Genomic DNA, 13,555 nt, shown 5'->3' on the forward strand with positions numbered 1-13,555 from the left:
CTCACATTATATTGGTACGCGTATCATCATTAACTTCATATCATACGTTTTATTAAAGAGAATAATAAAAAGGTTATCTGGACACGGCAAACGATCGCAAACAGACAGAGAGGCCACAGATTATGTGAAATAAATTAAGTTATTTTTTGCCATCCGCAAAAGGGTCTAATTTATTTCAAAAATGTCATTCAAGCGCGTTCTCCTCTTCTTGCTGTTCCTTCGCATATATTAAAAAATATCAGTCCCACCTCTTCTTTATCTTTCGTAGAAATTATCGCGAGAAGAAGAAGACATAAAGGGGACCTGGAAATTGTGAAAGTTTGATTGATAGATATGGGGATATCTAATGAGGACTTGTTAGTATTAGATATTCAAAGTTTGACTTTGTATTTTCATAATAAATCAAGATATAATAATTCGAAAATAAACAATAACTAGATAAAAAATTTGTTTAATTTAAATTAATATTCTTTAGAGGGTATTAAGTAATTTTTAAACCAAGCTATGTTTGACCAATGGCCAATTTTATTACAGAATATGGTTTATGAATAATCTAAGAACCTAATCTGTTTTGAAATTGGAACAATCACTAACATGTTTTAATTCCTTTAGTTCTATTAAGATCTATTAAGTTACGTTCTATTTCAATGAAAGTTATTAATTTATATGTAAAAGTGACGTTGACAACAACCACTAAGTTATTCAAATTTTGTTTTTAACGTTTAACTTTTGTCGTTTATATAGCAGTATTTTATATATGTAGATCAACTGTGAGAGAGAATTTATTTGGATTCCACAGAAAGTGGTATTGTCCAGAAATTTGAATCTAAAGGTTACAGAAAATATGTAGTTTTAATAACTCTAAATGTATTAGTTCTATATGGATTTAGCCTGAATGTATTAAGTATTTAAAATACTATATTTACATTAACTATTAATTAATAGGTAAATGTAAACAAAAATTTCATACAGTACCACTCTAGTGGTTTCATAAAATCTTCAAAAGTACTTTTGTGAATCCACAAGTATCTTCAAGTATTTATAGAGAGTAATTTTGTTTATTACAACATTCTTTATAAGCCGTTAAAACTGCATTTTGATGAAGGAATTACCACTAACTCAGTAGATAAATAAGAAAAAATAATGTTAATACACATGAAATACTAAAATAAAACTAAAGCTTTACAACAACCAATACTTTTCTGATAGCCTCATAAAATCTTTAAAAGTACTTTTGTGAATCTTCAGGTATCTGCAAGTATTTATAGTGAATAATTTTTTTAATAAAACTCTCTTTAAAAGTTGTTAAAACTGCATTTCGATAAAGGAATTACCACTCACCCAGTAGATATCATGTTAATACACATGAAATACTAAAATACAATTAAAACTTTACAACTAATACCTTTCTAGTAGTTTTATAAAATCTTTAAAAGTATTTTTGTGAATCTTCAAGTGTCTACAAGTATTTATAGAGAGTAATTTTGTTTTATACAACACTCCCTATAAGTTGTTAAAACTGATTTTCGATCAACAAGAATTAATACTAACCCAGTAGAAATTAGAAAAAATATACATGTATTTCATCGTTTTTATCGTGTGAATTTAAACTTAATATTTTACATATTTTTAAGTTAAATTTCGCTCTAATATACTAAGTATTATGCAATAATAAATAAACAATCATTAAATTTACATTAACGATTTTAGATTAATTCTGACAGATTTACCAACCTTCTTTCTTTTTGACCCTTTCCTTGTAAATATGCATATCGATTAGGTCCACCTTCTTGTATAATTTATCTTAACTGTTAGATAAGAGTTGGGTTTAAGCTTTACGAAAAGCAAGCCTGACAGAGACAGATTACTTTTTGCAGGTGCATAAAAGCGATAAAAATAAAATATGCACGGTAGGAGATAAAGGTATCTTGATCCATTCCCGTTTATCCGATGTGCGTAATTTTTGCAAGAAAAGTTTTTTAGGTTTATTAGACATTAGTCAAGTGTGTTTTTATGGGTCATGGTTTGGTTTAGTAATGCATCAATTTAATGAATAGTCCGCCGCGCCGAATAATAAAAAAATAAATAAAAGCCGCTACTTAAAAGAGCTAAAACCTAACCTTCAAAAGATACTGGTCAACATTTCATAACAATGAGGCATTTGGTTTAAAGGTTATTGTGTTGTATCAACTAGTTTTACTAGTGTTTTACTGAAACAAAGATTAGTATTTTCAAATAATTAATAAAACATAACTTCGTATGTTGATTAAAAATTGACACTGAAATTGTTACTGTTCCTGAAAACATCAAGAAAGTCTATAAAATCGGTTTGGCTGATTTTAATTTAGGTTGTGTAGGACAGCTGTATAGCTGAAGATATCAGGAAACAATTTATGCACTATTTTGCATGAAAATTTATCAATGAGAAAGCAATTTTCATGATGGTTGCTATATTTGCACAGTCATTAAAAAAATGCATCAATGATTCAGAACGCTTTAAAGTGAAATAAACAGTTTTGGTGGCAGTGGAATCATCATCTGTGTGGTTCAGGCTTCAAGCTTAAGATTATGGCTTCCGCATTTTGGGATACATATGTAATTTTATTCATTGACTACCTTGATAATAGCAAAACTATTAACAATAAATAGTACATGACATTATTTGATTTGATTGATTGAGTGAAGAATATGTATAGAAATCTTCGAATGCAAAAGCAACAAGTGTTGTTTCACCAAGATAATGCATGTTACAAGTTTTATGGAAACGATAATCAAATTGAGCAAATTGGGCTTCGAATTGCTTTGTCGCTAACCATATAGAGCAAATATGGCACCCAGTGACTGTTGGCTGTCAGAAAAAATCGTATCAATAAAACTATATTTTGAAGCAAATCAATGTATGAATGGAGTTGAATTATGGCCAAAAAATTATTGTTTTATTATATATGCTCGAGACGTATTGAATATTTTGTTAAATGACTTATTAACACAAATGGTTTTATGTTGTTATTAAATGTCTTTCAATATTTTTTGGTAACCAACTAAGAACTTCATTTTCGGTTTAAAATATGAAAAAAAGTTATAAGAGTAATAGCAGCACGGAAGCAATATAGCTAGTGGACAATATGCAGGAAATAAGAACAAATTTATTTCAATCTTTAGCTCTGCCAAATTGAGTAGCTTGAAATAATTACTTTAGAGGTTGCAAATTCAATAAACAAATTAGAGCTTTCTCTTGACACGTATTTTGATAAACACAGAAAGGGAAAGCTTAGCACTTTATTCCTTTGTTCGACAATAATTGGATATTGTTTTCTCTTTTGATAAAAATAATAAATCAGAATTTGTAGAGTTTATTGTTCTGTTTTCTACTTTAGGTTTGAGATATAACTGTAGCTAACATTATGGACACAAGAAATCGAAAAAATCACCCATTACGTATAACTATTGTACATTAGCATAGTTTAATAATTAGCTGTACATCTAGCTCGGTGCCTTTCAACAGATTACTTTCAGTAGAACATAAAAAACAATCGTTCAGCACAAGTTTAATACGTTCAAAATCATATTATATTATAAATTGATGTTTTCTGAAAATGATGATGAATGAAAATGAATTCGGTTTTCTGAATTTAAACGAACATGTCTATCTGTTTTTTTTCACTAATGTAAATATGTTCATACAACACATCACTCATAATAAATTCCGTGACTGAACTATATTTGACATCAACTCCTAACTTTTCTGAAAATAATCTAGTAGTCCTAATCTTCAAAGAGCACACGCCAACATTTTATGACAATTTGGCACTTGTTTTAAAAGCTACAGTGGTTTTAGTGAAATATATTTTGTTGTTTCGGTTTGCCTAACAAACAGGATTTTTAAGTCGACGTTTTTAACTGTCACTACTACATGTCTGAATCAAAAAGAACATTAGCTAGATCATAGTGTACAGCAACTGAGCTAGATCGTAGTGAAAGCCGCACAAGGCGAACAAAAATCATCAACTGGTAAAGAAGGTTCATTAACTACCTTGACTTATTGGATTATCTGAGTGAATAAATTTAAAAAGTCTTCAAACGAAAAAGAAGAAGTGCTGTTTCACCAAGAAAGAATGTTAAATATAATTAATGAAGTTATATAAATGTGAAAAATAATATAAATCGATGAAAAAAAAAGGTTAAATGAGCGAATTGTAGTAAGACTCACTCTATATTCCAGATATAGCCTCTAGTGACTATTGGCTGTTTTTAGAACTTAAAACAAAGCGCCAATGAAAGACGTTTGGCTCAAATGAGGAGTGATAGCTGAAACTGAAGTATATTTTGAAAGTAAATTCAAATGATTCTATGAAAAATGTATAAAATAATTGTAACCAGTGGAGCCCTGGACTGATCTGTAATGCAGGAAGGATTTTGATTAATTAAGTTGAATTTTTCTTAAAAGTTGTTTATTATATTGAGTGATGTGTTACTAACTTTTTCTAGTAAGAGATTAATTATGGTTTTTCTGAGTAACAATTTGTGTATTGCAGGATATGCTGATTGAAAACATTAACAATGAATTGTGAAATACTGTCAAAGTAAAATCCTATTGCATGATGCACCGATCTCTCTTGTACAACTAATACTATACTAAGAGATAATGTCGACACTACTGCTGCTCTGTATATTCTCTTGTATGTACTAAATGTATGCTTCCTTTATTTACAGCATCAAGCCGCCGCACAAACTCTGGTGAGTGAGAGCTCTTTCTTTCTCATTTCTCACCCCTTTTTATTCTCCCCGCTTCTCTTGCATGCCACTAAAGCTTCATCGTCCCACTGACTAATTTGTTTATAATCTCGACTCGTTTATTTATGTTTCGCTTATGTTTTCGTATGTCGTGACCTTCTGATGCATGCTTAATTATAAGTAATGATTGTTTTTTTTACGTTAAAATATCATGTAGCGTTGAATATATTTACACATATTAGTCATCATACAATAATTAGGTTATGGTTTCAGTCTTTCTCATTTTGATTTGTCATTTATATTGTGATTAATATATTTTTTAAGAATATCTCTCTGTCTCCATTTTCATCTTTGTGTGTGTATTTGGACATAAAATATTTACTAAAGTTGTAAATATTAATTTTTATAATATTAAATCAAAAACAAGATACAATTTATGATTAATTCGTTGTGCGCATGAGCATTACAATAATTTTCATTTGATTATGTTTATTATTTGTTAATTCTGAGGTTATATTTCCACTTACTTGTTAACTTATATATGATTCAAAAAATTTGATGAAATTGAGAAAAAAACAGAACACTAGTTTTTTTATTGGTAATTTAAGGAATCAACAAATTATAGCGAATCTGTGATGACAAATCGAGTTTATGAATCCAAGGAAGTATCGGTCAGTATTATTGGTATAAAATTTATTCGAAAACGTAACTATGAAGTTTGAATAAAAGTTACAATATATCCTAGATGTGATTTTAGAGATTATAATAATTTTAATGCTCATATAATGGCAGGTAATGTAAAATGTAACTAGTTTCCGAACATTATTTGGTAGTATATCTTAAACTTGTATATATCATTATTAATGTTATTTTCCTTAGTGATTATTGAGAAATATAATGTTTAATCAATATGAAATATGATGAAACATGTACGTTTGATAAGAATATGTAACGAATAGTTAACGAATACTGAAAATATTGCAGCGAATTGATATAGAGTTTCCAATACCTCAGTTAAAGACTTTTATTTATATTATGTTAAGTTATTTTGTGAAGGAGAAAGTTATAATATTAGCAACATAATAAGTATCTATTAGTTATATTTTATCATTAGATTTTATTTTATTTTCAATTAAGTTGTTCAATTTTCAACTTCACTAATTCTTCTGAAATATTGATAATAGTAATTGCGTTGTGATGAATTGTTTTTCAAATAGAAACAATATTGTTAGCTAAATATACTTTTCAACGAAATACAAGTTTATAGACAGCGAAAAATTACTACATAGCCAAACTAAATTGAAATGCTATTCATTTTATTTAAGTGCGCATGCCCTCAATTAGCCTATTATGTATTACTTCATGTTCACTTCTCTATGGTCTTTAATAAATATCAAATGTGATGTCTTTATTAAATTAGAACACGTTTTAACAGAATTATTTGATAATTACATTTATAAAATTCTGTACGAAATTTGTTTAAAGTTGTGATGCTTTTTTTAATCGTTGCTTTCTTCTCCTTCGCCATTTAATATGTATTATTATTTTAATTCTTCTGAATGAAAATGGACTTTTCAGAATAAAATTCTAAATTAGGAATCTTAATTTTGTTCATATTGTTTAATGACAATGGTTATTTATATTAAAGATGTTTTTAAGCCATTATTAGTACGTAATAACATGGAAGTAAATAAGCCATTCAATGTGTGATTTATTGTTTTATAAAAAGTCCTATTCTTCGCGGTATCCGTTTTATAATAAAACCAGTAAACTGCAGCGTCATTTTGTAGGGTTATATATATAGTCGAACACCTCTATTCATATTCAGTTCGCATGTATTTTAATTGCTTTTTGACATAAACGTTATATTGCTGTCTCGCAATATTTACATTTAAATCTATGTATGTAGTAGATAATTGAGTTTAATATTGTTTTCTAATTGTCAAAATACATATATGTTTGCATATATTGAAATGTTTACTCAATAAACATAATCATATTTTATGATAAAATTACTAGTTTTCCTATAAAAAAATTGATTTCTAATCGTATAACTATGAGATACAACAAAAAAATCACATTAACATAACGGTAATAAATTATTTTCAACTTATAAACATGCTTGTGATATTTATTACATCGAAAAGTCCACAATAACCAACATAAAATGTAATTTCGTGAAAAATTGAGTCGATAAAATCATAACTTTCGTACCTTTAACCTTTGCCAGTAGTGGATTTCCAACTAGCGGACACAAAAAGTTATTTCTAAAGCGATTTTGGTTGGGCTTCGATACGTAGGTTCCTAATATTGATGAAAAAATGCCTTGAATTTGATGGCAACAGTTCAGAAATTTATGTAAGTTGATTTTAGATACAATGCGCTATTACGTTATTAACATATTGGCTGAAAAGTAAAAAACTATTTGGTGGAGGACGTGGTATTAATTTCTGGGGAATTTTATATTATAAATTATGTAAAATTGATCAGTTATCTAAATCTAATGGTGGGTACAGACCTGAGCATTCGAGAACCGAATTCGGCGGACATAGTGCTGAACAGGTTTCAAAATTGCTTCAAAGTGTTAATGCGCATGCACTTTGCTTAGTTCCAGTGTTCGCCGCATGATTTTCAGCGCTTGGCGACGAACAGACCGTCGTTCTAGGAGCCGCGGATCTGCCCAATAAATTTGAGCGAACGTAGAAAAAATTGGCGGGATTATGAAAGACATGTGACATGTTTTGCCTTCGAGAAAATAAACCTGTTGTTCTTTGTAATTTCATTATTACTATAAAGATGTTTTTGAATAATAAATATGTATTTAATATCTATTAATGATTTTATACATATATAATGATTCTTACAAGAACCTTGTTAGGAAATCTGAATTAATAATATTTAACTTTGATTTCTATTTTGCAAATGGTAATTAAAAAACCGTGTCATAAAAATGTGAGATCATTTTTTAATTTTCATTGAAAGGAATTACATTTATTGATACTCTTCATAGTATAAAACTTCAACTGGTAAGCAAAAATATGTTCAATAATAATGTCATATAAAATAAGTATTAACGATATAAAAATATTAAGTTTACTAAGGGTTGTTGAAACATTATTTTTCGATATATATTTTTGTTTAAATACTACAAATAGTAATATGTGAATAATGAAATAATACAATAACATCATAAATATTATTTAATTCATAGAAGAGTGCAAACATTTTTAAATGGACCGAACATATCAACATGTAAAAATAACCACCCATTAATCCACTATACTTGACAATCGGTTTTTAGCTTTTTTTCTAAACGACTACCATATTTTCGATCTAAAATATAAAGTAAAACTCATTAAATACAGTAATTTTAGAAACCTTTAATGTTCTTTAGATAGCAGATATATCACTGCGGTTTCAAAGTGTTACTCATTCATATTTTCCATGATATGTCTCAAATATGTTTGTTAGCAAGTTTATTTTTTACTTTATAATTTGGAAAAATGCCAGCATAATATCCTTTAATAAGGACTGTGGCTCTTCCGTCCAAATAATCTTTTACTTGTCAGCTTTTATTTGTTCATAGTACTTAGCCATTGTGTCTGAAATAATTTAAACACAGTTAACAAATACTCGACTTTCAAAATAGTAGTAAAATTTCTAGAATATAATCATACACCATGTAGTAAATACATATTCATACGTGTTTATATAATTCTTGTCTTTATCATTGACGGATGAATTACCTGATAACCCCATTTATACATTTTGTGCCACCAAATGAAGGTAATATTCTTAATTAAAGGTTTTATTATGTCTACCTCATAGTAAAATTTATACATATAAATTCTTTTCTCTTGGGATTGAATATATCTGGTTTTTGATTATTTGGTAATCGTTATAGAAAAATAAATATTTGTAGTTTCTTCAGGAATCTATAAATAGAATACTAGAGTCCTATAACATAAGAGTTTTATGACATATTCTTACCATAATCTTCCAACGAGTCGAATTTCAATATTATTCATATTTTTTCTTTACCATAATTTTGTTTATTATGTTAATTGTACTTGCAATAATTTCATACTTTATTAAAAACGCTTAGACGGTACATATTATTTTATCAATAAACATTACTTTTTAGGAAAAAAACACTACACAAATGATGAAAAATGAAAAATGATTCTCAAGACATTTTATTTTGACATGCCTTTGTGAAAAATGATTCTCAAGACAGTTTATTTTGACATGCCTTTGTGAAAAGTTTTTCAGAACAAAATATTCAAATTTTGCCTGCTCCCTTGATTGTTATTAAAAATTATTGGGGCAAGTTAGTACTCGCTACTCAAATGGTAAACAATTTAACATTGTTGAACAATTAACCTATTCAAGAGGAATGGAAAAAGAATAACTATTTCTTTGTAATTTAACATGAATCGTAAAATATAAAAGTTAAAGATTTATTTTTATTAAGAGTTGAAATGAAAAATCTGTAGTCTGCTAAGTTTCATTGCTGTGTATACATATAGATGAGGTATTTTGGCCATGAATTATTTATTTAATATGTTTATACAATATATTTATTTCATTCATTTTTTGTGATCAACGAACGGTGGCATAAATAAAGATATGTACAAAACTGATCAATATTAAATATTAAAAAGCATAGTATAAGGTTAGGGATAAATTAAATTAAGTTTTCCTAATAGGTGGCCTTAAAACCACATATTTCTAATAACATTTACTCTATGAATCTATATACATACCCCTTTTTGACAGGTAGCAGACCATAGAAAATTACGGATATAAAGGTAACTCATCCAAAAGAGGAAACTCGAAAGAGAATAAATATTGTCAAACATGTTCTTCTTTAGAATGGATACAACTTAAGAAGCTTCTTTAGCAGTTCTCCTGTTTCTTCAAAGAAGAACAGACTACATTGGCAGGGTACAGTACAGTAGTGAAAACAAAACATCAAAGTCATCTTCTCAAGAGGCGCTCTCAAACCTCAATGATAAAAGGGATGCGTTAAAGGTAACAGCAGTGTTAATAAGAGATAATATACAGAGTAAAAACTGGGAGAACATCTCTAGTATTACTTATTCAATGGAGAAATGATGACTTCATTATAGTATCCATAGAGTATTCAATATATAAATGTAGCGTCGTTTGTTTACTTAGCTAAACGTCATTACGCAGTGAAAATGGACATTCCAGATTATTTTCGCCATATTTGGATTTTTTACTTCACAGAAAGGAAAAATGCAAGCTTGCCGAATATTCTGTGGTGTGTTTATTTTAATAAGTAGTGTTATGTTATGACAGGATGATGTTAAAGATGAACCTCGTCCTGTCCGGCTAATCGTGGTGAAACCTGATGATATTTTTAAAAATATCGAAGTAGACAGACATATTTCATTTGGTTTGGGTATTACAAGAATAACCAGAAAAAATTTCAATTTGCTGTTGCCAAAACGAAATGTTGAGCTATTTTTGAAACGACTTATTACGGGTCAAGTAAAACGGTTAACCTAAGACAATTATATGCGTAGAAAATTATATAAATACATTTTAGATAATTTGGTTTGATTTTAATATATTTGCAAGTACGTATTTTTTTTATTATAATAGATGAAGGAATATTTACAATTTTAGTATAAAATATAACAAATGGTATATTAAAGTAAAGAATAAGCAATTAAAATAATTATGATAATATATAATGACTATAATATGTTAACAAAATATACAATTTAAATACGCTTTTCTCCAAATTGTAACCACGTTTTCTAAAGACTATGTAATCTGACAGTCGATATGTTTAATGAATATGAGAAATAGTTCATATCAGCACAATAATCTAATTCCTTCTATTATTTTTTAAGGTATTAAATATAACGGATGTAAATTATATCCACTTTAAGCAACATTAATGAAACATTATTTATTTGTACAATAACATTTAATATAAGAATGTGTATAGAATTGCTCTTTAAAATTCTATTGATTTTGGCATCCATCAAAACAAACAACACCTAATTATTAATTTTATAGTGTTGTTGGACTAGATCAGGATACTTTGAAAAGAGATTTACATCCATCAATACTACTTTTATTTCGTTTTATATTTTTTATAATTATGTAAAATCACTTTCAGTTACGCAACACTTTATGTTGGAAGATGAATAATGAATAAATTAGACTTGCTAGCGGTTCCCCATAGTTGGATTCCATATGAACAAATAGGTTTGAGTATGGATTTATATAGAAATATCTGGTTATCTTATAACTAGGATTTGCGCCCGATAAGTCAATACATTTGGTAAAGTTTAAGTCTATGTTGTTTCCGTTTGGTGAGTTTGTGCTTTTTCCAAGTTAAGCGTCGATTTAGATGCTTACCAAGATATCTAGCATCCTCTGTTTGCGGGAGTTGACAATTATTGATATAGACTGGTGGACATGTTCTTCTATGGAACGCTGTTTCGTTGGCTTTAGCACACCATGTTTTTAGTCACATTTGTATTTGATTCGGGTGTGTTTGTAGGTAGGATTTTCATGAGAGGCTAAGACCGTAGTGTCGTCTGCGTATGTGGACTCAGTAGTTACTTTTGTTGTAGGTAGATCGGTTGTGTAGAGAAGACATAGGACTAGGTCCAGTACACTACCTTGTGGAGTTTTACACTTAAACAAATAATGTTCACCGTAAACTCTATAAAAATGACGTCATAACAATAAATATCGTTAAAATTATGCACAAAATGGTAAAAAAATAAAATATAATCTAATATTTCAGAATAAAGCCAATAAAGCCGAAAAATCTGTCAATTGTTATTGCTTTCATGGCTGAACAAGTCTCATTGTGGAAACGTAGTTAAGATTACGCTCATTTAACTTCCTCTTCTGTGTCTTTATATTTGTGCTTACCTTAAGGTAAATATGTCATTAGAATATTCTGTTCAAGGTCACGTACAACTTTTATCCATTTTCGATTTGTAGTTTTAAATTTATTCAATATTTTTTGTAAGCAGCTCAAGTGAGTGCTTAGCGTTTTCGAATTTAGACAGGGTTAATGGTGTCCATTAGAATTCCATTAAACTACTTAAATATTAACGATGGAAGAAAAAAAAAACGCAGAATCAATAATGCAATTTGTCTTCGGGGTCAAGGCTGGTACTTATTCGTCGACGCTTTATCATAAAATACCATTACGAGAATGTCATTTGGACCGGATGTAGAATCGAAATTTGACCAGACATGCAAACATCGATTTTATTTATAGAAATATACAAACGCCGAGCTGGATTTCTGCCTTGGCTGGGGAGGGCGGCAGAAAGGTCAGATTAGAAAGTCACGGTTCGCCCCCGACGCAACACAAGCTATCAGATGGTGGTAGGCGTTTGGTAAAGTTTCGGGAAACACTCGATCGTAGGAAAAAATGAAATGTTTTTTTTTATGTTTTGCAATATGTGGGTCACCAACTGATGAAACTTTAAAGAATATAAGAATAATAATAGAATATACAATATATATATATATATATATATATATATATATATATATATATATATATATATATATATATATATATATATATATATATATATATATATGCAATACAAGATGAGCTCCATGTCATAACTATAGCAACCCGAGATTCACTTAATACAGTAATTTAAATTAGGTTTTTAGTAATAAAAAGAAAACAATTTTTAGGGTGAAAACTGTTGCCGTATTTAGGAATGAATCTGTACATGCTTCAAAGGGACAATGACTTTATTATAACGTTAATAACGTTATAACGTTATTGTAACGTTAATGGTATGGCTTAAATATATATTGGTTCGAGATTATCAGATTTAAGTTAACGCCTATTAAGACTTGACTAAATAAAATGTTTTAAGATTTATATTTTTGTTTCTGTAATTATTTATTAACTTGATATTTTAATAAAATACCATTAAATAAATTCCATAAAAAATGTATTAATTTCAAATTTTCTTCCGTAATAGTTAACCTAAATATGTTTAATGTCTAATACTTTTACGACATACTGGATGTAATATTTTATTGATAATAGAAAAATTTGCAATATTCTTAGTTTCATAAGCACCAGTTACTTTTAAGTTCTGAGAATTTTATCACAGTTATTTTGTTTCGAAGAACTGATATTGTAGAATCTTATATTATAATAATCCCATTTGAATTATTAATTTAATTCTGTTATATGATTGTTAATAGTTACAACTAACCTTATTTATAAAACATTTTTCAATTAACAAAAAATAGATAGATATGACATTTTAATTTTCACCATTTCAAGGAAAAACTCGTCCTTATAAGCACTTACTTTTTGTCTTAAAAAATATGAATATGAGTTTTTTTAAGAGAATTAGTTACCACAAGTGCCCAGGTATAGACAAACTCATTTGGGGAAAATGAATACAATTTAATAGGGATTCAGCAAAATTAATTCTTAGAATTTATTCAATAACATTAATATATAATATAAAATATGATATATTTAGTAATAAAACATTATAGTATAGATAGTCGATTATGGCTTATAAGTTGACGCATAATACCAACTATAACGAGAACTTCTTGCGTTATCGAAATTATATAATGAATTGATAAAATATAAATGATATATTTTGTATATTATATATGATTAATATATTATGGCAATAAACATTTAAAATCTGTATATAATTACAATAACAAAATTGTGAACAATCAAATATTTTACTCAATCAATACGTATTTTATAAGCGGGGTTTAGAAAACAAAACAATGTATTGTTTAAGCAATAATGTATATTAAT

The 13,555-nt window shown here is 28.1% G+C and overlaps 1 protein-coding gene across 3 annotated transcripts in view; it reads left to right on the forward strand.

The window, feature by feature from the left end:
• Nckx30C overlaps nt 1–13,555 on the forward strand; it is a 135,649-nt gene that overhangs the window by 1,888 nt on the left and 120,206 nt on the right. For all 3 annotated transcript variants that reach the window (XM_076411719.1, XM_076411718.1, XM_076411720.1), the window contains exon 2: nt 4,714–4,737. In XM_076411719.1, coding sequence (XP_076267834.1) covers nt 4,714–4,737 — 24 coding nt within the window. The remainder of the gene's footprint in view (nt 1–4,713; nt 4,738–13,555) is intronic.

Source organism: Rhynchophorus ferrugineus, unplaced genomic scaffold (genome assembly GCF_030347505.1).
Source record: "Rhynchophorus ferrugineus isolate W39M unplaced genomic scaffold, kcgeb_rfMv2 rfM8, whole genome shotgun sequence".
Lineage (NCBI taxonomy): Eukaryota > Metazoa > Arthropoda > Insecta > Coleoptera > Curculionidae > Rhynchophorus > Rhynchophorus ferrugineus.